The sequence below is a fragment of the Maniola hyperantus genome, chromosome 14 (assembly GCF_902806685.2).
Source record: "Maniola hyperantus chromosome 14, iAphHyp1.2, whole genome shotgun sequence".
Lineage (NCBI taxonomy): Eukaryota > Metazoa > Arthropoda > Insecta > Lepidoptera > Nymphalidae > Maniola > Maniola hyperantus.
The window spans coordinates 4,780,206-4,805,249 of NC_048549.1; the positions used below are offsets into that span (position 1 = coordinate 4,780,206).

The window sequence follows — 25,044 nt, forward strand, 5'->3', positions numbered from 1 at the left end:
TCCTAGATATTAAATTGGACAACAATAAAGAATATAAGATACTACTAAATCATAACCTTTCGGGTTGGGTAACATTGACGTTGATATCCTGTCGCGGGATAACGATTCTGTTTAAATTATTACTACAAATATTTATTGTAGACTCCAAGTTTATGATTGGGTCAATTCTAGCATAATAATTATGTATCCAATTTTATCGTAATATAACACGTGCGTGACGTGCGGGTGTGCGGTGCGTCTCCCCGTCTCATACCCCGATTACCATTTCAACCTGTCGTGGACTATACCAAGCCTACTCTTGATCGAGAAACACTTGGATTTAGAATGGATGCAATGCGTATAGAGCCTAACGGAAAGCACAATTTCTTGGTGATATTGATATGTAAAACATAGCCTGCCAATCAAAAAGTTTCCTTCTTTAATACATTCACGATTTTCTTGATTCTTTAAGCTATTTTCAGCGGATTTAAATGCAATTTTCTTATGTTACCTCCTCTGGTTACACGAGCGTTTTACGCATAAATCAGCTTAGCGTTGCAGCTTGGTAATGCAACTAGCATTTTTAGTATTGCAGTACTATTCCACGAATCAGATTGTATTTTAATAAGCTTTGGAGAGAACAACGGCTAAGCTTTAGCAAGAAACTGCTTGAAACAGAAAAATACTTAAGTTTTTTAAGTTGATAAGTATTTTATAGAGGCTTTAATAGGGTACTTAGTCAACGTTTTAATCAAGGGTTAGTAACTCGACCACAACTGAATACTTGAACCAGACTAATTGAGTTTAGAGAAGAACTTTTCCCCTACTAAGTAGGCCCTCTATCGGTTTGCTAATGCTGACTGGACATTATTCGACCAAACGTACGCAACTTTAGTTAAGTGTGTTTTATGCTACTAATATCACTTGTTTTAACGGCGAAGGAAAACATCGTGAGGAAACCTGCATGCCTGAGAGTTCTTCATAATCTCAGATGTGTTCTCAGAGGTGTTTGAAGTCTGCCAATCCCACTTGACCAGCGAGGTGGATTATAGCTAAACCCTTCTCATTCTGATAGGAGACTCGTGCTCAGTAGTGATGGGTTATTGATAACGATGATGGTGATGAATAGTCCACGAAGGAGACATTATTGTCCGTACCACATCTCTCGCTAATTCTTTATATGCTAAGATCCATACTAATATTATAAATGCGAAAGTGCGTCTGTCTGTCTGCTAGCTTTCTACGGCCCAACAGTTTAACCGATTTTCATGAAATTTGGTACAGAGCTAGCTTACATCCCGGGGAAGGACAAAAGCTACTTTTTATACCGGAAAATTAAAGGGTTCATCTAGTAAAGAACAAAATGTCTAGGTACTTACTTCAATCGGATTGGCGGAAGTGGCTGCAATGAGTATCCCAGTAGCCAGCAGGGTGACGTGCTGCCTACACGCACGCCGGCTCAAGTTGACTCCATGCTTCAGTGACGTCATTGTGTTTCACCTCATATGGATCACCTCGCACACATTTATTTACCTACTTATCTTCTAAACTATTATTCTACACTACACTATAGCAATAGCATATTAGAGTCCATTTACACATTTGCGTTGCTAAAGAAAGTGTGGTGTTGTTCAGGTTTTATTTACTAAATGACTGCTCAAATTCTTGCCATCGCCGTTGAGAATTTAACATTCGTTATGCTGATAAGTGCACCATAACTAATCACAATTTACACGGTCAACGTGAAGGCCACCGTGACAGTAGGTATACTTTTCAAAAATACTGTAAGCATGTCCTAAAAGTAAAATGGTTATTGCATACCCACTACTTATAAGGTATTATATTGTAGACTCCTTACATTCTAACTTAATATACTTATTCAATGATGTAGGTATCTTTAATCGATTAGTTATATAGCAACGTTGAAATGTTTGGTTGTTTGTTACTCAATCACGCAAAAACTACTGGACGGATTTGGCTGAAATTTTGAATAGAGATAGATTATACCCTGGATTAAGACATAGACTACTTTTTATCTCGGAAAATCAAAGATTCCCTCGGGATTTTGAAAAACGTAAATCCACGCGGACGAAGTCGCGGGCATCAGCTAGTAGGTAAATAAATATTCTAAAGTTCACTGACGTCAGCATTATTAAAGACTAGCTGATGCCCGCGACTTCGTCCGCGCGGAATTAGGCTTTTTAAAAATCCCGTGGGAACTCTTTTATTTTCCGGGATAAAAAGTAGCCTATGCCACTCTCCGGGTCTTTATCTATACCCATGCAAAAAATCACGTCAATCCGTTGCACCGTTGCGACGTGATTGAAGGACAAACCAATAAACCAACAAACAAACACACTTTTGCATTTATAATAAGGGTACTGATTAAAGTCCTCCTACATTTTCTTAGCGTGTAGCTCAAAATGGGCGTTAATCGTTAAATGCCAAGTCCCATGAACATTACCATCGATAAATGGATGTTTCGTATAATAAGGAATGAGGCTAACTGTGCGGGGGCGACTAGACGCCGGCTAGGCGCCGCGACGCCGCTCATTCAGGATATTTGACAGGACATTATCCACAGAATATTGCGGTCGATTTCCCTCAGAATGTGAAAATTCCGTATCATTGATGTCATTAGTTGAAGATCAGGAAAGGCAGATGTGTTTATTGGATTCTACCAAATTATATCTATTTATGTTCCATATAGCTTTTAGGACCCGCTTAAATCACCACGGTGCGACAACGTAATTCGACACGGGCGTCGTAGCATCATTGGTACGCTGAAATGGAGAGTCAGAGTTAGAAGTCGTACGACGTATTATTGTATATCCATACAAAATTATAAATGCGAAAGTGTGTCTGTCTGTCTGTCAGTCTGCTATCTTTTCACGGCTCAACCGTTCAACCGATTTCGACGAAATTTGGTACAGAGGTAGCTTGCAACCCGGGGAAGGACATAGGCTACTTTTTATCCCGGAAAATTTAGGAGTTCCCACAGAATTTTTAAAAACCTAAATCCACGCGTACGAAGTCGCGGGCATCAGCTAGTTATATTATAAAGAAAAAATAGATAATAAATAATTTTGTACCATTATTACATATGGCTCTCTTTACATATGGCTCGTTAAGTCTCTTTCTCAATCTGTATTGAGCCAACATCGTTTAAAAACTAAAATGAAGGAAAATTTGAGATCATAAAACATTTCATGAAAAAAGTCACTAAGGTCACAACTATGAAAGAATTTTAATTGACCTGAAAATAATTTACTTCACTAAGGGCCGGTTGTTTCAAACCATTGGTCTTCGTAAGATACGTTCGTTAAAATTTAACAGACGTAGACGAATTTTAACATCTGTTAATTTAAGAGTGTTGCTTCATTGTACAAAAAACTGTTCGTCATTGTTATTCTGGTTACGAAACTAACCCTAAAAATTAACTTACTTTTCCGTATCCTTTTTTATTTCATTTTATATTAAATTATACTTATTGATAGTGCTACTTCACATTTTAAACACTTTTTCTTTTTTTTAATTCTCTTTCATCTTCAAAAAAACTACCATTAAAAGCATTGAATTCAATTGATTCCATTATAATTTGTAAATAAAATATTCCGTTTGTAAGAAGTATGAAGTTACGAACTGATTTGACGATCACCAATGGCGCCAGCACTGGTTAACGTAAACGTAACTTTTTAACGAACGTTAGCGCTAATAGATGCTGAATCAACGCTTTTTCTTTACTTACGTTCGTTAGCGCCATATTTAAAGGATACGTGTCCGTCAAAATTTGTTGAAACAACCGGCCCTTAGAAAATTTCCGTCATTATGAAAATAGCTAATTTCATCCTATACAGGTACTTATACCTAATCGAAGGATACAACTTAGGTTTAACCTTTGTAGTTCACTTTACGAAAATAATCAGAATTTTGAGGATAGGTTATTTTATTATTAGATAAGGATAAGTGCAATGTTTATTTTTAAATAACACAATAATCTCTCTGCGTCGTTATTTTTATTGCTGAGAGTCGTAGGACCAATTTAATGATAGTACGAGTATCTTGAAATGCTGAATTTTCTACTACATAAAGTGCTATTTGACTCGTTATGATTTCGCACCTAGTATTAAAAATTGAATGTGTTATTTGTAGCATAAATCCTCCTAGCAAAGAAATGAAAGCAAAAAAAATATGATCATAATAATTTTTCACTGAAAACTTACACTCCATTAAATTCCACTAAAAGCTGTTAAAAGTTATATATAAGATAATAAGCACACCAGAAAAAGATTATTTTTCTTTATTTTAATAGGTACTGTTACTTATGCAAAAGAAGAAGTAATTAGATAAGGCTAGCTTTAAGCTTTAAGTTAAAAAAAGAAGACATGCCTACCTAATATTATATTCAGAAACAGAGTCCTTCATTGTGAATGAAAAGACCTGTCAAATACAGAAGTCCGCGTGATCAGCTGATCAATGCCCACCGCCCTAAATATAAACAAGAGACTACAATAGCCTACGAAGACGCTACGCCTCGTAGTTCTCCCTGGCCTCGTGCTACGTACAAGTACAACTGTCAATTACAGTACGCTTAGTATAAGATTTTACCACGATTCTACGTCTCACCAAACATTCGAGAGTCGAAACACAATAACGTCAAAGTAAAATTGAGCCTTGAATTGAAGTCAAAAATTCAATGCCACTGATTTTAATTTCGCAACGTTTCCGCTTGGAGCGCTGGCTGTAGATGTGTAGACAAATTTGAGCTTTAAAACAAGGATGTTAAGATCCTTACTATAACGCGGAAGTTTTTCGACACTCGAATACTATCAACGTTGGTGAGACATAAAATCTCGTACTGTGTACAGTCCCAACAGATTGAGGCATTTACATCTCACTAACGTTGATATAATACGATAGTCGAAACACTTTAACGTGAAAGTAAAGTGGACCTTAATTGCTTTTATTCCTCAAGTTTGTTTATATATCTACAGCCAGAGCTTCAAGCAGCAACGTCGCGAAAATAAAATCTGTGGTAGTTACCTATAGTACGCGACAGGTCAAGATGGCAATCGGGGAGGGAACGCACACACGTACAGCCCCCGCGCTGACCCGGTGCGGCCGAGCGCGGGAGACGTGCGAGTGTGCGGGGCGTCCCCCGCCTCATACCCCGATTGCCATCTCAACCTGTCGCGGACTATGAAGTTTTGAACTTATTTAAATTAAGGATATAACTAGATTTTACATTTAAGTTATGTTACTTCGTATCTCAAATTCTATCAACGTAGCACGTTGGTGAGATGTAAAAATCATACTAAGCCCACCGGCTACGCTTTGATTACGTAGCTACGTAGAAAATAAATGGCTCAGCTTACCGTGAAAGCACGTGTAGCAGTTCACGTTAGTTTCGCAACGTTTAACAATAGGGAATGAAATGATGTAAACAAGCTATATATTGTACCACAGAATTCCAAAATAAGGTAGGTACTTAATAAAAATTGTAAGTATACTATGTTGGGTCCTGGTCTCAGAACAAAGTAGACCTACTGTGACTCTTACTGTTAAAACGAGATATCTGAAGCGCATTTAAGCATAGGCTACATAAGCCGAAGCAAACGTAAAATAGAAGGAATAACATTTCACAAGAAAGTACCTCTGCTTGAACGAGAGGGACTATGGTAGCTACACTAGTTGCTTATCTGTGGCCCTGGTACATAGTTTCGACGCTTTTCAGTGAAGACCACAGAGTACATTGGTGAAGACAGTAATAGTAATTCGAAAGCACTTCGATTATATCTACATCGATATTAATATGTTTAAAAAATATCGATACTTTTTAATTTCGACATCCCTTGTCGATTTTCAACGTAACACACAGGTTTTCAACGTAACAACTCGCATGCGGCATGTGACAAGCTATGTAATTGTGGGCATATGCGGCGGGGCTTACAGAAAATACAGCTCAACTGTATCTTTGCTAGGCATAGGTAAGCGGATCAATTCCAAAAAAGGTTTCAACATCATCAATATTGTATCTCTATCCCTATACAATTTCCTGTTTCTAGTTTCCACGTGGATTTAATTAAAATGCACTTTGGAGCGTGCAAAACTGCCAACAAAGTATCAACTACATCCGAGTCTATTTATAGCCGTTCTCTGAGAATTCTCTGCACTTTACATCTTCGCCTACTCTTCGCATATAATACGTGATATTTTATGCATCTAAAACAAAATGTATACAAAGTAGAATGACTTTTAGCTACTTACTTTTAAAAAGGTGTTGCGTTTTATATTGCCTTTAATTAAGTTTGAATCTCATATTTTCTATAACTAATGAGTAATGGCTAATACTATAGGTTTCTGCAGTAATACGCACGCTTCATTTCCCTTGTGTATTTTCAGTAGATAAGTAGGTACTTAAATAATTTTTACTAGAAATAAAAACTACTTAACGAATTTTTTATGCATCGTAATATTTGTCTTCAATGTATTCTTAGTTATTAAAATATTATTCTGAAAGAAAAATTTATTCATCCATTTGTAAGTGCACTCAATTTTGCAAAAAAAACCGACCAAGTGCGAGTCAGGCTCGCGCACCGAGGGTTCCGTACTACAGTCGTATTTTATCGTCATTTTCAAAGACTATATTATGCATAAAAATAAATAAAAATCTGTTTTAGAATGTACCTACAGGTAAAAGCCTTTTCATTTAATACCCCACTTGGTATAGTAATCTTACTTTATAAGTTAAAAATACTAATTATTTGTTCAAAACACTTAATTTTTTTGTGATGTGACCACAAATTCACGATTTTCAGATTTTCAGACGCCAAATTTCATGATTCTAGGTCAACAGGTACCCTGTAGGTTTCTTGACAGACAGACAGAAAACAAAGTGATCCTATAGGTACGGGTTCCGTTTTTCCTTTTGAATTACAGAACCCTAAAAATGTACAGGAAGAATCTTGAAAGATTTCATTCCACTAAGTATGCACGTAGTGTCGATAAAGAGCCCATTTACACTTAATGTGTGACTGTAAAACATCCCGTGAGCTGAATCTATAAGAGGATCAGGGAAGACGGTAGGTAGTTAATTATTCAACTGAAAAAGTTTAGTCGTAGGTACGCTTATTCTTTAAGAGGGGTTTATTCGTAGTGGGCTCCATGCGAACGTAGTTTGGTTGTCATTTGAATAAACATTTTTTTTAATAGATATAGCGAGCAAACGAGCAGGCGGGTCACCTGATGTTAAGTGATTACCGCCGCCCATGAACATTTGCAGCACCAGAGGATATATATTATATATATATATATATATATATATATATATATATATATATATATATATATATAATATATATATATCCTCTGGTGGTATATATATATATCAACGCACAGTTCAAATTACTGGATGGATCAAGCTGAAAGTTGGCATGCAGATAGCTATTATGACGTAGACATCCGCTAAGAGAGGACTTTTGAAAATTCAATCCCTGAAGGGGTAAAACAGGGGTTTGAAATTTGTGTAATCCACGCCGACGATGTCGTGGGATAAACTAGTATGATTAAGAAGAATTAATTTATTAATGTTAGTTAAAGCTTCAATTTCAAAGTTATAACTTTTCAAGAATTTACATAGATACCGTAACTTTAAAACCAGTTATTTTTGCAGAAATCTGGCACGGTCATAGATACGAGGTTCTAAGTAGAACGCGTCTAGAAAATTACATTGAGTTTGATTGGTTCGTATTCAAATGAGAACCAAACTACGTTTGCATGGAGTGAGTGATAGGTGGACTGCCTTAAGTATGTAACACGTGACTAAATACCGGTCTAATCTAATCCATCCGGTTTATGTTACGTCTACTGGAAACGTGAGGAATAGAATTAAGTATGTAGGTACTTAATTCTATTCCTCACGTTCCTCAGAGCTTACTTCAGGTTTAAACGTATAGAGTTTCGTATTCATTTGATCAGCCTCGACTCAAGGTAAACTGAAACTGCTTAAATGTATACGATGATCACAGACCCATTACGCACGGTCGACTAGTCCTCCGGCGACTTAGTCGACGGCAACCGTAGAATCTGTAATTTTTACCCGACTGCGTCGAAGCCCAAAGGAGGGTTATTAAGTACTAGAGGATGCCCGCGACGTCGTCTGCGTGGATTTAGGTTTTTCAAAAATCACGTAGAAACTCTTTGATTTTCCAGGATAAAAAGTTGCCTATGTTAATTACCGGTATGCAAGTTACCTCTGTACCGGTTAAACGCATAGGTCTTTAAGAATCCCGTGGGAACTCTTTGATTTTCCGGGATAAAAAGCAGCCTATATGTCCTTCCCCGGGATGTAAGCTGACTTTGTACCAAATTTCATCAAAATAGACAGTACGGAACCCTTGGTGCGAGAATCTGACTCGTACTTGGCTGGTTTTTAATATTTTATTCAGATACAAGTAAGACTTTGACAGCAATCTGACTATTGTAAGTACCTACTGCTATAAATTTTTAATTTTTTCCTTCCTTTTTTTTATCAGACTTGTGATTTTTTTTAATAAACAAGAAAAATAAAATTGCGTCAGTAATTTTCGCGAATATAGAACTTATTTGTTAGCAAAACGATTACATTAGCTGAAAGAGCTGAAACGAGCGCCTTCTCTTTGAGTAGTACAGTCATTGAGTTGTTATTCCGTAGAGCAGCAAATTTTTACCACAGGCGTTAAAAGTGTGGCCCATAATCGAAGTTATTACAAAGATGTGAGCTTGGAATATTCAAAAACATTTTTCTAATGAATAAAACATACCACGTTCACCCGCACCGGGTTAGCGCGGGGGCTATGGGGGCGTTTCCTCCTCGATTGCGATCTCGACCTGTCGCGTACTATAATTGCAAAGCTGGTAGTTGGTGTGAACGAGTGAATACTTGACACTTTGCTATATTAAATAAGAGGCGGTCACTCCACGATTTTGCATAGAAACGAAGATATCTAAAGCGAAGACTCGCTAATCCAACTCTACATGATCGCGCGCACCCTTTCGTTATCTCGCGCCCCTAGGCACGGGCCTAGTTTGCCTTAGGGATGATCTGCCTCTGGTTGTAGGTACCTACGATATAGGTACGACAATTAGAGCATTAATGAATGGAATATGAACCGATGATTAAGATTGAAGCTTCAATTACCCGGGTTTCATCAATATTAAATCTTTTTAAAAAATTTGACAAGTTACTACAATTTTATTAATAGTCAAGAAAGACCTACAATTTTTGATATATAATAACAACTTTGCCAAGCAACTTATCGACAGTATACAGATATATTGATTACATTTATCTCAGCCGATAGAGGCTCTATTAAAAGACAGCGTAAAAGAAGGTTCAGCTTCAGTTTACTGAACGACAAAAAGTACGACTGGTGAAATTGTAGGTATATGCCAGTTAGTTGAGTTTATATTGCGAGAAATTACTACTCTAGTAATCTGATAGTTCTCTGACTACCAATCAACACGAAGGGAATTACAATATGTACATAGCACAAAATGAAACTCTACAATATTTACCCTCATGACCTATTAGCAGCATGCGACAAATAGGTCGATACTTTATGTTCTCACTATACATTATTGCCAATGTTACAGTATGTTGTGCATGTACCCTTTTATAGGACCACTGCGACAGATCTGGGCTGCCGTATTGGTACTTAACTTTTTATTTATGCGCAAAAACTCTAGAGCAACAATAAGCAAAAGTCAGCAAAAGTAGAATTTAGTGACATTACACGACTGCAAAGCTATGATAGCCTAGTGGTAAGGATGTCCGCCTTCTAATCGGAGGTCGGGGGTTCGATCCCGGGCACGCACCTCTAAATTTTCGGAGTTATATTCGTTTTAATTAATTAAATATCACTTGCTTTAACGGTGAAGGAAATCATCGTGAGAAAACCTGCATCCCTGAGACTTCTCCATAATGTTCTTAAAGGTGTGTGAAGTCTACCAATCCGCACATGGCCAGCGTGGTAGACTATGGCCAAAACCCTTCTCACTCTGAGAGAAGACCCGTGCTCTGTAGTGAGCCAGCGATGGGTTGATCATGATGATGATGATGATAACACGACTGCAAGTCTCAAGGTGTATTTTTCAAAACTGCGAGTGCCGTCAGTGCAACATTGGACACATCGCAAAAATGCTCAGACATGACGATACGGCGGATTTTTCTCGCTGAAGAAGTTACATGAATATTCAGTAAGTGTGAAAATTTGTGGAACATAAGCACGGAGTTTTGTACTCCGTAATTGTAAGCTTCTTGGACCTCTTTCAGATTCAATGCGGGTCTCGTGGAGTTTTTCGTAGGCCACCGCATTCTTGTCTCCGTCGTAGACGTTCGTAGACTATGATTACCTTAGAAACAAACTACCCCTACGAATAACCTAGGTACCGATTTAAAATGATCGATGATTGAACAAAAAATATAGTCAAATTAGTCAGACGTTTATGACGTCACATCTATGTATTTCATACAAGCTCCCTTGCTAAGCAAGCGTTTTAACATTTGATAAAAGTCGCTGATTTGAATATAGTAGTCATTATCCTTATCCTGTTTATATATCCAGCAGTGGTCGTCTAGAAGTTGACGATGGATGGACGATGCAGTATAGAAGCTTAGTTAGTATGTAAATAGATCCAACGAGAATCTGCAGTTAATTTAAAAAATTGAAATAAGTAAAGAATTTTCAAGTAAAGTAAAACATTATGTAAGTATTTAGGATATAAATTTGTGTGGGGCAACATTATTTAACTAGGTAGGCCCCGTACAACCCCGCACTCGACCGTACCGGATTAGCGCGGGAGCTGTGCGGGTGTGCGGGGTGTTCCCTCTTCGATTCCTATTTCGACCTGTCGGGTACTTATAGGTGGTACAATATTTTTTGTTCGAAGGGAAATAAAAATTTTCGTTTTCCTGGCATCTCTTTTAAACAACGGACCGGATAATAATTAATGGGGCATTGTTAAATATGTCTTTTCATTACGAAGCTTTGAAAACAATAACAATTCTCTTTCTTTATCTTTCCTTGAATAGAACCACGCGTGACTGCCTGAAATAAACGTTCAATAGAGCTTTACGACAAAAATGATTATTAGGATCGTTAAATTAATTTCTCTCAAAATTATTCTCAACAACAACGTTTGTAAAATGTTGTAGAGAATCATTTAAATAACATCAAAGCGTTAATTTAATAGCTGACTCGGCTCGTCTTCGTACTTATTATGTGAAATTGTGAACTATACTCAAAAGAGACAGCAAGAAACTCAGCAGTTACCTGCTTCATCATCACCCCGGGGATGGGTTGAGATGATCACTGCTGAGCACAGGTCTCCTCTCAGAATGAGAAGGGTTTAGGACATTTACCTACCTAGTCGATCAATCTAACGAAGTACAGAATGGCAGATTTGACACACCTTTAGGAATATTATGGAGAACTCTCAAGTAAATTTAACTATCTACTTGCTTTTTTTAAGGTTCTGTACCTCAAAAGGAAAAGGGAAGCCTTACAGGATCACTTTGTTGTCTGTCTGTCAAGAAACCTACAGGGTATTTCCCGTTGCCCTAGAATCATGAAACTTGGTAGGAAGGCAGGTCTTATAGCACACACAAGTGGAAAAATCTGAAAACCGTGAATTTGTGGTTTCATCATTAAAAAAAATTAAAATGTGTTCATGAAAAATTATTAATATTTTCAACTTTCAACGTAAGTGAACCGTGAACTTTACTATACTTACCGCAAATATTTAGAACCAAAAGATCTTAGACGAAAATTACTTAAATATTTTTCCGTAGGAATGAAGAATTAGAGTCCAACAAAATTAATGGAGGCTTAAAATATGTACAGTCATTCATTATGAACGACACCTAAACGGCCCTGGCCCCTGATGCCGTAATTAAATGAGACTGAACCTTGACGAGGGACGAAAAAAACTTGTCTGAATTTGGTTGGTGAAAAAGTTTGTAATTAATCACTACTATTGACAACTAACTGGCTTCTTCCCGCAACTTCGTTCGCGTAATTTATGGCCCACTAGCTGATGCCCGCGACTTCGTTCGCGTGGATTAAGGTTTTAAATCCCGTGGGAACTGCTTGTTTTTTCGGGATAAAATGTAGCCTATTTCACTCTCCAGGTCTTTAACTATGTATATTGTCGTACTGTATACCCATGCAAAAAATCACGTCGATCCGTTGCTCCGTTGCGATGTGATTGAAGGACAAACCAATAAACCAAAAAAACAACAAACAAACACTCTTAAGCATTTATAATACGGGTAGTGACTAGTGATCGGTCGTGTTAGCATGTGGGATAACGTAGCTATCCTAGGTCTCCTGGTGGGTAGCGGCTTAACGCCCAAATCCCACCCTGGCACCCAGGTGCCGTCCACGGACGGCGCCCAGGGCCCAGGCTGCCCCACCGTATCAGGAGGGGGCATAGAACCGCTAAACATCGGAACGACAACGATGTTACCAACGACCTCGGCGAGCAACACGGACATGTCCTCCATAGCCGCAGCGATCCCTGCGCCTGCTAGCGCAAGCGCATGGACGCTCGTGGCCCCCAAAAAGAAAAAGAAGGGAAACAGGACAGACAGACGGACCAAGAAACACACGAGCACATACGCTGACAGACAGACGGACTCAGATGCCAACCGACCGACTGACACTAGGGACGAAGGCGGGAAGCGGAAAGACTCCGACTGCCTGACTGCGGACACCAGCGACTTGGTCGGGGGAGGCAAAAGGAGAAGCGAAGGGAGGCCACCACTAAGTGGTGACCGTCCTCTCGTGGACACTGGCGCAACCCCTAACCGCCTCGCGGGTGAACACGCGGACGGGCAGAGACCGGCCTCTGACCACAACCCACAAGCCTCGGGTGAGTCGGGCACCACCACCATCAGGGCTGGGCAAACCGTGGCCAAGGAGAGGGCAAACGTTGGTGGTCACACTGACCCCGACGGGAACCCCATCCGGGTGCGGGGCGCAACGGGCCCTGGCGGTTCCAACACCGCCCGACCCCCAAAAACAACAACAGAGACAACAGACAAAACTGGAACAAACATACCTGAGACCCAGAATCCACCTAGATCGCGGGCACACCCTCGGTTTAGGAAGCGAAACAGGGGACCAGGGAAAGCCAAACAAAATAACCCCGGACCGTCATCGAGCCAACCCCAAAAAAGAGACAGACTTGATGACACGATTTCACCCCGGGGTGAATACAAACGCGCACGGACGGAAGGCGGGCAAACTCGAGATGCGAAGGGCTCCTATGCTAGAGCAGCCCAATCGCACTTGAGCGTAGCCATAACCTTAACACCTAGAACAGACCTTACCCAAACTGAGGCAAGTTCCATACAGGGTCAGATACAGAAAGCGATTTTCGCGGCCTGTATCGAACCCTTGGCACCAGGCCAGACCCGATACGCCCCGGCGTTCGAGGGAAAAGCCTTCCTCAGTGAGGGTGTACTGAAAATGTGGTGCCACGATGACAAAGCCCTCAGCTGGCTTGTCAACGTGGTGCCCAAACTAACATCGCCTAGGAGCGGAACGAGGCTCGCTGTGATACCTCAGACCGATATACCAGTCCGGGTCAGATCGGGACTCTTCGTCCCCGACTACGACGGAGAGATAGGCCTTTTACACAAAGTCCTATCTCACCAAAACCCATGGTATGACGTATCGCAGTGGACCCTGTTCAGCTACAGCAGAACGACCAGCAGCCCTCCCGGGGTGTTCCTGATTCTAGGAATACCCAATGAAGAGCTGCCAAAGATCATGGAACGCGAAAGGAAGGTCGCCTACTCCACGGGCACTATCTACGTCAGGTTCTTCACGGATGAAGGACTGAGTGATGTACCGCCCGGGCATAGCTCAGAGCCTGAAAACCGAGAGGAGCCTGATGTGGGTGGTGACATGGATGTGGATGAACCAACCAGACAGCTACATGCAACACCTGAGCCCTCCGTAAGCGCAGTCCTCGGCAACATCGAGGAACTGCTAGCGGACTCCCGGATTAACCCTATACAACCCCGGGAGAGAAAGGCGGAACAAAACGCGTCAGACAAAACTGCCCCTGCCGAACTACCCCCGGCACAGAGGGCGACAGAAAAATAAAAATTATACAAACCAACCTCCAGCACAAACACCTCGCCACGGCCACACTACGAAGGCAGCTGGAGGTTGAAGACGAGACCATCGCCCTGATCCAGGAGCCGTGGGTCAGGGGAAAAACCATATGTGGTTTCGGAAGCTGTAATGGTAAGATCTATTCACACAGTAATGACGAACCACCGAGAACATGCATTTACATTCCACGCTGTGTTACAGCACTATTACTAACACAATACTGTTCCAGAGATCTGACAGCAGTCAAAATAAATAATGGAATACAACAAGGCATAGGGCGACCGCCAAGACCGGTGGTTCTAGCAGCAATATACATGCCCATCGAAGACCAAATACCACCAAAAGAATTGGTGGAACTTGTAATACACTGTGAGGATAACGACATCGATTTAATTATCTCTGTCGATAGCAACGCGCATCACAACCTATGGGGATGCAAAGTCAACAACAAACGTGGTGAGCAATTTGTGAACTATATACTAACCACTAACCTAACAATTATTAACATAGGCACCGAACCGACCTTCGTGACGAGTAGGTACCAAACCATAATTGATATAACCTTAGCGTCAACCAGAGCCGCAGATCAGGTAAAAAACTGGCGAGTCAGTGACGAGCCTTCACTATCTGACCACAGGCGGATATGCTACGAGCTAGATCTCATGATAACTCCACACGTACCAAGGAGAAACCCAAGAAAAACCGACAGATTAAAATACAAAAGCCTGCTGACACATCAGATAGGCGTAAATAAACCACAAGACATCGATGATATCGCCAACATCGAAGAAAACGTAAATAAACTAACGAAATATATTAAGACAAGCTATGAACAAGCTTGTCCCCTAAAGAAAAACAACATAAAGCAACCATCGAAAAACAACTGGTGGGGTCCTGATCTGGAAAGAATGAGGAAAAAACTCAGACATCTTTTCAACAGAGCCAAAAACACCAAGCAAGAACAAGATTGGGACAACTATAAGGAAGCCCAATACCAATACAATAAACGCGTCAGGGAAAAGGAAAAAGCTTCCTGGCATAAGTTCTGCACAAGCATAGAATCAAACGATACTGCTGCTCGCATACGCAAGATTCTAGCAAACGACAACACCCGCACACTCGGCTCACTGAGGAAAGCGGACGGAACATACACCAAGGACGACAAAGAGATAAGCGAAACGCTCATCGAAACACACTTCCCTGGCTGTAGAATAGTAGATTCAACAGACTGGGGAAGCACCCTTGGTCACCATCCAATAGAAGAGGATTGGGACTTTGCCAACAACATAGTCACGCGAGATAGAATCAGCTGGGCTATCGACACCTTCCACCCTTTCAAAACAGGAGGGACCGACACCATTTTCCCAGCACTTTTACAATGGGGAAAACTTCAACTGACACCATGGCTGGAAATAATATACAAGGCCTGCATAGCATACAAATACATACCAATGGCCTGGAGAGAAGTGAAAGTGGTCTTCCTACCAAAACCTGGAAGGAGTGACTACACATTGCCGAAGTCCTTCAGACCAATCAGCCTTACATCTTTCCTACTAAAAACGCTCGAAAGACTTGTCGACAGGTCCCTCAGGGACAGAACCTTAAAACATCTACCTTTACACTCACATCAACACGCTTACAGTACGGGCAAATCAACAGAAACCGCACTTCATTCTGTTGTTACCAAAATCGAACATGACCTCGAAAACAAATTATCGACACTAGGCGTGTTCATAGACATTGAAGGAGCCTTTGATAAAACAACTTTCGATAGCATAGACAAAGCCTTGGGAAGATACAAGGCGTCAAAAACCATACGCAGCTGGATAAGAGCTTTACTAGAACAGAGAATCATACAACTAGACATCAACGGAGTCACAAAAGGCATAGTGGCGAGAGGCTGTCCTCAAGGAGGTGTCCTGTCACCAATACTATGGAACCTTGTAGTTGACGACCTGATAACCAAACTAAACAAAAGTGGGTTCTATACCATTGGTTATGCAGATGATCTCACCATCCTAATCAGTGGCAAGCTAGAAAACACATTATACGAAGTCATGCAACGAGCTTTGCGCTTAATAGAAAGATGGTGCAATGAAAACGAACTTACAGTAAATCCGAAGAAAACAGAGATGATACTGTTTACCAACAAAAGGAAAATTGAACTAACCAAACCACCAACTTTGTTTAACACAAGCCTTGAACTGTCCGCAGAGGTAAAATATCTCGGTGTGACACTGGACAGCAAACTCAGCTGGAAAAGGCATACAGAAGATAAAACCAAAAAATCACTAGCAATACTAAACCAATGCAAACGCATGCTAGGGAAAAAATGGGGGCTAAAACCAAAGATAATGAAATGGTTATACCTATCGGTAGTAAGATGTTCACTAACATATGCTGCACTTGTATGGTGGCCAAGAACTCTCCTTACTACCGCCCAGCAAGAACTACAGAAATTTCAACGACAAGCATGCCTCGCCATTACCGGCTGCATGAGTACCACACCAACAGCAGCGTTAGAAGTCATATTGGGCATTCCGCCCCTACACATACACATCAAAGAAGAAGCAACATTCGCAGCCCTGAGACTGAAAACCTCAGGGCATTGGAAAGAACAAAACACAATGCACACTAAAATTCTAGGGCAAAGCATAAACAAAGAACCACGTTTGCAGTGGAAATGCGACAGAACCGAAAAACAACACATACTAGACAAAAACTACAAGATAAACTCAGAGAAGAACTTAGATCCGAAGCCAGCACAAGACACAATAGAAGTGTACACCGACGGATCCAAAACGAAAACGGGCACAGGAGCTGGAGCCTACTGCCAAGAACTAAACATGAGAATAAGTCACGCACTCGGTAAGGACAACTCTGTCTTCCAAGCAGAGTGTGTGGGCATTATGACCGCGGCTATAGCCGTGGCCAATCGACAGGTAACAAACTTTAAAATTAACATTAACTCTGATAGCCAAGCTGCTCTTAAAGCCTTGGCTAGATTCTCGACGACCTCACAACTTATACAAGACTGCCACAAGACTCTGGAAACACTCGCCATGTCAAACGACATCACCCTAAGGTGGGTCAAAGGACATGATGGAGACCAGGGAAACGAGGCGGCCGACGCACTAGCACGAAAGGCTACGACATTGAAGGTGATCGGGCCAGAACCTATTGTTCCCATACCCTTCAGTGAGTATAAAACCTGGTTTCATGAACTAACACAAAAAGAGCATTCCCAACTATGGGCGAACACAACTGACTGCAGGCAAGCCAAAGAGGCTTTCCCCAACATAGACAAACGGCAAACTAACAAACTACTCCGCCTGGACAGAGGTAAACTTAGAAAGGTGGTGGGACTCATAACAGGGCATAGCCCACTAAACAAACACCTTTTCGTTATAGGTGTCACCGACAGTCCTTTGTGCAGGGCATGCATGGAGGTCGACGAAACACCGACGCACGTGGTCCTAGAGTGCACGGGCGTAGCAGAACAACGCGAACGCCATTTGGGTTCCCCGACCTCATTCCATGAAGCCCTCGGCAACCTGGGCGGTCTACTCGGCTTCTGGAGTGAGCTTGGATGGCTGGAGTGAAGACTTCAGCGGGGAGGGGCAATGCACGCACAACAGACGGAAACGTTTAAGTGCGGAAACCAGCCCAGAGCGAAGAAGAAGAAGAACGTAGCTATCAGTGAAAGAATTGTCAAAATCGGATCATTAGTTCCGGAGATTGCCCCTTACGTCCAAACTTTACCTCCTTATATTATTAGTATAGAAGAAGATAAGATGATGATAATATAAATAGTAAAATGAAGATACAGTACGCGGCCGAAAGTAATGTACATCGACCTTTAGAATTCTTGTCGTTGAGACCGACAAAACGTCATATAGGTATGAGTGACAGAGACAATGCTCTACAAAGCCGAAATGTCATTCTAAAGGCCGATGTACATTATTTTCTGCCGCGTACTGTAATAATGTTGCCATTTTGCAGTAGCAATTTTATACTTGAGTTGAAAGAATGGCCACCTCCCTAACTTCTAATTATGATAGGTACTTATCTAAAGAACTTCATACTATTTAAGTTACTTTTTACACGATTGCCCAAAAAAGGAGCACCTACCTACTTACCTAGGTGTTAGACGACCTCCCTGGCGCAGTGGTGAGTGCTGTGGTCTTATTAGTGGGAGGTCCCGGGTTCGATTCCTGGCAGGGGTTTGGAATTTTATAATTTCTAAATTTCTGGTCTGGTCTGGTGGGAGGCTTCGGCCGTGGCTAGTTACCACCCTACCGGCAAAGCCGTGCCGCCAAGCGATTTAGCGTTCCGGTACGATGCCGTGTAGAAACCAAAGGGGTATGGGCAGTGGCGTGCACAGTGTTCGAAGTCAGGGTAGGCATTAGTTAGGTAGGCTGTTTAAATGCAGGTCATAATGAAAAATATGCATTGAGCTATTACAACAGGGGTAAGCAGTGCATTTATGCCTTTATGATCTGCACGCCACTGGGTATGGGTTTAATAAAAACTGCCATACCCCTTCCAGGTTAGTCCGCTATCATCTTAGACTGCATCATCACTTACCATCAGGTGAGATTGCAGTCAAGGGCTAACTTGTATCTGAATAAAAAAAAAAAAAAAGGTAAGATTTTCAGCGTTCATCATGTACCATGTATGTATGCGTGTACTTCAGTTGCATAACTTCTAAATGACAGATTTGGATATTTGGGCATCGCTCGTCATCTCGAGTGAAAGTAGCTATTATTTTTTTGGAAAAAAAGCCACTTACCTAATATATGTATAATGTAGGTAGGTACAGCAGACCTGCAGTGCTAACTGCAATCGGCTTTTCAAAATTTTAAATTACCAATAAGTACTTGTTCTGTAAAAGTGAGTTATTGAAAATATTATGTTCTATTTATAGAAAAATACCTTTTAAGTATAATAATGGGACCGATTCTCTTGTACACAATCTCTAAACTAAACTAAATTAACAGGTCTAAATCTAGTGCTATCCTTTTCCGCAAGCAACATTATGAAAGGGATAGCAATCAATTTATTACATTTTAGTTTAGTTTAGAGATTGTGTACATTAATTGTGTGAATTAGCCACAATTATCTACACATCTATCACAATTCTGAGAATCGTTAATTTTAATTTTCTATCACTGTAGGAGGGAAGTAGGTAAGCCAAGTGACGTGGGCACTTAATATAAATTTTATTTACGAGTTATTTACTTCTTTGGATGACGTAAGCAAATAAGTAGGTAGGTACGTACCTAATAACACGGATATCTAGAGAACTCGAAAACTTTTAGATATTGGATTTTCCTATCTAGAAATTTTAGCTACTGAACCGACTCTGAATATTCTTTCACCAGTAGTAAGCTACATTACCTGAGTAACATAGGCTATATTTTTATTTTGGAAAAAAATGTAACCCGTGCGAAGCCGGGGTGGGTCGCTAGTTATTTTATTTAAAAAACACTTGAACTTGTATTTTCTAGAAGGATGTTGACAAATAGCAGAGGAACGAAACCAGTAAGGATTCCGTCCTTTGTTTTAATGTTCCGGTGTGAAACCATTAGTAAAGATGGGCGCCTTACCTGCGTCGTTTAGGACGCCTACGTACTACGACGGCTGCGAGCGAAACCATAAAAATTTACTTTGTTTGAAAATTTTCCAACCCAACAAGCTTTGCGTAATAATTCATCATAATATACCAGAAATTAGTGAATAAGGTCACAGTTCACGACAGTTGTTATCCAGCTTGGAAGAAAATTTTCAAAAAGTTCGGACATAAGCAAGGTTTCACCTACACGTACACTGGCAGGTGTGTCAAATTGTAATGTGTAATTACAACTTTTGCTCTGATAGGGTGCCCACTGCCCACACAAATACAACTAAGTAGGTACTTAGGTACTTAACATAATAAGTTTACAGATAAATACCTAATAGAAACAGATATCGAAAGGAAACCTGCATGCCTGAGAGTAGGCACTTAATACTCTCAAAGGTGCGTGAAGTCTGCCAATCCACACTTGGTCAGTATGGTAGATAATCACCGAAACTTTCTCATTTTGTGTTTTTGATAGCTTTGAGTTGTTGGAAATTCCTTAAATCCAATTATCCCTATTCTCTACATGCTGGAAGCACAAATATCTAAACGTTTTTAAAACTTCAGCATAATGCTAAAAAGTAAAACATGCATGTTGGACATTTTTAGTCTTTATGTAGCACTAGATGATGCCCGCGACTTCGCCCGCGTGGATTTAGCTTTTTAAAAATCCTGTGGGGACTCTTCAATTTTCCGGGATAAAAAGTAGCCTATGTCCTTCCCCGGGATGTAAGCTATCTCTGTACCAGATTTCGTCAAAATCGGTTGAACGGTTGAGCCGTGAAAAGCAAGCAGACAGACAGACAGACAGACACACTTTCGCATTTATAATATTAGTATGGATGGATAGTAATAAATTGCTATGCAAGTGGATTGGTTGGTATCGAGATCTTTGAACTACGGTGCATCGACCGGCGATGTTGTCCAGACGCATTTCTTGTATTTACTACTCGTTTGCAAGTATTCAATCGACGCTTCATGTCAAAGTTCAGACAGAAGTGTAGATAATCTTCGGATTCAGTTCTGTCCACCCACCCTAGAAGGGAAGACCCTCCACTAGGTGGATTCAGGCAGCGCAAGACCGTGGCATGTGGAAGTCGCTAAAAAAGACCTATGTCCAGTATTAGAGCTCTATTGGATTAATTCCGCTGTAATTGTACCAGTCTTTGCTGCAAAAGTTGGTGCAATAGTCATGATAACACCTCTGAAAATAATGGAGAGTACTTACATACTATTATTTTATTATGCAGAATACGTACCATACGTACGTTACCTAGATATCGATAGCAGGCCTTCTATTCGCCAGATAGGCTGTCGTGAAAGTCTCCAGTAGGGTATAAAATAACAAAGTATTTAAAAATTAGCACATGACATTTTATTAGCACCTGATTAGCACCTATACAAGCCTATTTCAAAAAAAATTGTGTTCTAGCTGTCAACATGGACATCAAGTTGTACGCAAAAAGTTGCAGCCCGCAATTTTTTTGTTCGAAATGGCTAATCCTGTGGTAATAGTCAAAAGTATTTTTTTTTAAATAGTAACATTGTACAATTTTTGATTGTCATTTGTTTGAAGGAACAGCTGACTGACTGATTGATCTCTCAACGCACAGCTCAAACTACTGGACGTATCGGGCTGAAATTTGGTATGCAGTGCAGATAGCTATTATGACGTAGCCATCCGCTAAGAAAGGATTTTTGAAATTTCAATCCCTGAGGGGGTAAAAAAGGGATCTGAAATTTGTGTAGTCCAGTGGAGCACGCGGGCACGAGCTTGTTCATAGATATGTCTAAATAGATAACAGCTGTCAGAAAATGGAGATAGGGTACGGATTGTAAACCATGCCATAAATACCTATGTCGGTCACAAATCCAACTGCTATACCAACAGTAGCTGTGTTTACGAGTATGAAGATCTATTTCTATACACGTGTTCCACTGGAAAGCCCGGTAGTTCATTTTCCAGTGCCTGCACGTGCAATGCGCATTTCATTCTGCATAAGTAATATACCTAAAGGTCGCGTTAATGGTCAGCAACTGAACAGCGATTTTGTTTATTTTCTTGGCAGACCGTCGGTTTTGCATTAGTACGCAACGATGCACGTTGAAAGGTAAATAAATAACAATTATTGGTTTTGTTAGCTTCGTTTCGTTCGTGGGGCTAGGGAACGTTTCGTATTGACTGAAAAAATATCGCTATATAAAAATATAGCGATATTTTTTCAGTGAATCGATCACCGTTAGTTATTGGAACATGTAAGGTATACAAAGACTAACGTTCAGGAGGAGTTGTTTGTTAGGAGTTGGTTTTATTGCCTTTTGGACGTTTTTCTGTATAGTAATTACAACTACCAAAAGAGCAGGTGGATAACCTGATATAAAATCACTAGCGTCACCAATGAACATTTCCAGCACCAGAGGATCCGCCAATATGTTGCCGGCTTTTCAGGATCTGCCTCTTAAGTAACCACATGTTTAATGAAATTATTTAAAATGTAAGATGTAAGAAAGATAATTTAATGGAAGATAGAATTTTAGATTAGAAGCTAATCAAGAATACTACCTAAGTAAGACATAGGCCTTTGATTTTTTTTTTTGCCGATTGTTGAAGACCGAAGCCGGATTATTATCCTGCTCCAGTGGCCTAATACTAACTCCGAAGCCATATTACTTAGAGGAGTCATACTTAGGTACAGATCATGTCGAGAAAATTTCGTATAACTAAAAAGGACCATTAGTAGTCGTTAACCCGGTACAAAAAGCCTTGAATTTGGAACGTCATGTTCGCATATTTAACAAGGGCAAGGGTAATCTATAACCTCCGACCAAGCCCAAGCAGAATGACAGCGCTTCTTTAGAATTTAATAGTTTAGATGGCAGGACCAAAAAATGAAGATATTTTTCAGGAAATACTTAATATTATAAGAATAAAAATACAATGAGAAACTAACTTTTTTAACTTGCGCTTGACTGCAATCATGCCAAACAAGAGATGATACAGCCTAAGGTGGAGCACGCCTGCCCAACTGACTAACATTTAACTCTAGCTGCTAGGTCTGGAAACAATTGCAATTTAGTACATAGGTTTTATCTTTAACGTAGTCCTTCATTAAGAAAGGAATAAGTAATTTCTGGAACTGGTCAGTCAGTCACATTATAGAAACGAACCAAATATATAGGTAAGTATTATACCAAAAAAGCGGTGATAGTCGATCGAGGGAGGTCGGGGGTTCGATCACAGGCACGCACCAGTATAACTTTTCGGAGTTATGAGCGTTTTTAAAACAATTAAATATGAAGGAAAACATCGTGAGGAAATCTGCATGCCTGAGAGTTCTCCATGTTCTCCAAGGTGTGAAGTCTGCCAACAGTGTGGCAGACTATGGCTTAAACACTTCTCACTCTGAGAGGAGACCCTCAGGCTCAGTAGTGGACCGGTAATGGGTAGATCGTGAAGTATTATACCTACTAGTCAATACCATTATCTGTTCTTATGAATAAAAATGTGCTTTATTCGGATTAGATCACTTATTTCCAAGGGTACGACGGGGCTAAGTTATATCTACTCGTATTTCTGAAGGCTAAAACTACTGCAGGATATGAAATCTTAACCTTGTCTAAACATGATAATATGTAGGTATTATACCTACCTTAGTATCTACGGTTCGCAAAAATGGTGTATACCAAGGATACTTATTTAGATATTTTGTTAAAAATATTAGAAACGCGTGTCTTCCCGATAGATTTTTATTTCTATCTACTTAGATTTCGAAGATACAAATGTCTCGTAGGATATTATCAATATTGCTTCTAAAATCAGCTTTAACTTTTTGACAATAGTTTACCTAACATAAGTAGTTGGTATTTACGCATGGCCAAAGTTACTTTTTACGGTAGCACTTTTGCCTCTACGAATTAGGTATTTAGGTATTAAAAATGTTCTTTGATCAATAGTCAAAAATTGGGATGGTAAATGGTATTTTATAACTAAAATATACTTCTTATGTTATGTTTCGTAGGACAGAAAAATTCTGAGCGCGACATAATACCTATACCTACCTACTTACAAAAAGAAAGCTCAAATAACGCTCAAATTATTCAGTTATCTAAAGAATAGTTACTAAGCAAAACTGCTGTAACCTACTTTGTAAAGACTCGGTAATTTCAATTAAAATACAGCGAATTAAACATGAAGCCTTGCCGGATCCGATGTTACCTACCTAACAAACCATTGAATTTCCAAAAATATCTTAGGTAAATAATTCGTGGAATCATAGGATCAAATAGATAATTAAAAACCACTTATATAAATGGGTCACTATTAAAATACTATTAATTATCACAGAAGGACAAAGATATCTATAATTGAAGCATAAGTAAGTATAGACGTGCAGCTTATTTCGAAAAAGTTGTAGTTTGCGTATCAATTATGCGAATGTTACAGTTTTACTGGATTTTGTGTTGAAAAGGGTATTCTAACTGTGTTTATCAAAAGATTATCCAAAAATATGAACATGTTAGGTGCAGTTACGTCACGACAAGGATAGTGTGTTACATAATAGCATTTTTGTCACTCGTGTATCCGCTATAATGCTCCAAAATTTTCTCTTAGCAGGAAAACACGCATATCTCTTTAAGTATTATCTTTAATGTAATACTTAGGTACAATTTTTAAAACAATAAGATGTCAGTTAAATACAGTTTCAGCAGTGCTTGCTTGGTGGATATTAAAATTAAACACAAACCTTGAATTCGGCACATATTTGTTTGGATAAAAACCGCAAAACGTGACTGCAAAGTCTGAGGTTTTACTTAAAAACCTTCGAACTGATACCTACAAAATTAATAATTTTATCGATTTCAGGATGCCTGCGGACGTTTACGTAACGTAATGTGAAAATAGGGTTACATACAGACACAGAGGCAGAAATCGTTGAACCAAGAATAACTCACGAGCAGTGTTCAATCATATCACCGATCATGTGTTTGTCATGGTGGCCATAATTCATGGTGTCGACTTTGGCACCACGAACGTTAAATTCGCGATCACAGAAATGAGTGCACTGGAATTTACTAACTTTTAGTGTTCTTAATGGGTGCTGTTTAATTGTACGGGGTGTTATAGAAACGTTTTCTATTTTATGTTACAGTATTGATCGCAAGAGGACGCGGGATCGCGCTAGCGGCAGGTTTTGCCGCGACTGGCCCGCCGCCCGCCCGGCGCAAATCGCGCCCTACACGACTGCGCGCCGCTGCGCTGTTTTGTTTGCCCCCCCTTGT

The 25,044-nt window shown here is 40.1% G+C and overlaps 1 protein-coding gene across 1 annotated transcript in view; it reads right to left on the minus strand.

The window, feature by feature from the left end:
* Positions 1–24,983, minus strand: part of Nhe2 (Na[+]/H[+] hydrogen exchanger 2) — a 54,124-nt gene extending 29,141 nt beyond the window's left edge. The window contains 2 exon segments of the mRNA XM_069503012.1: positions 1,359–1,697; positions 24,718–24,983. Of these exon segments, the coding sequence (XP_069359113.1) occupies positions 1,359–1,469 (111 nt within the window). The 5' untranslated portion in view covers positions 1,470–1,697; positions 24,718–24,983.
* Between the last annotated feature and the right edge of the window lie 61 nt (positions 24,984–25,044).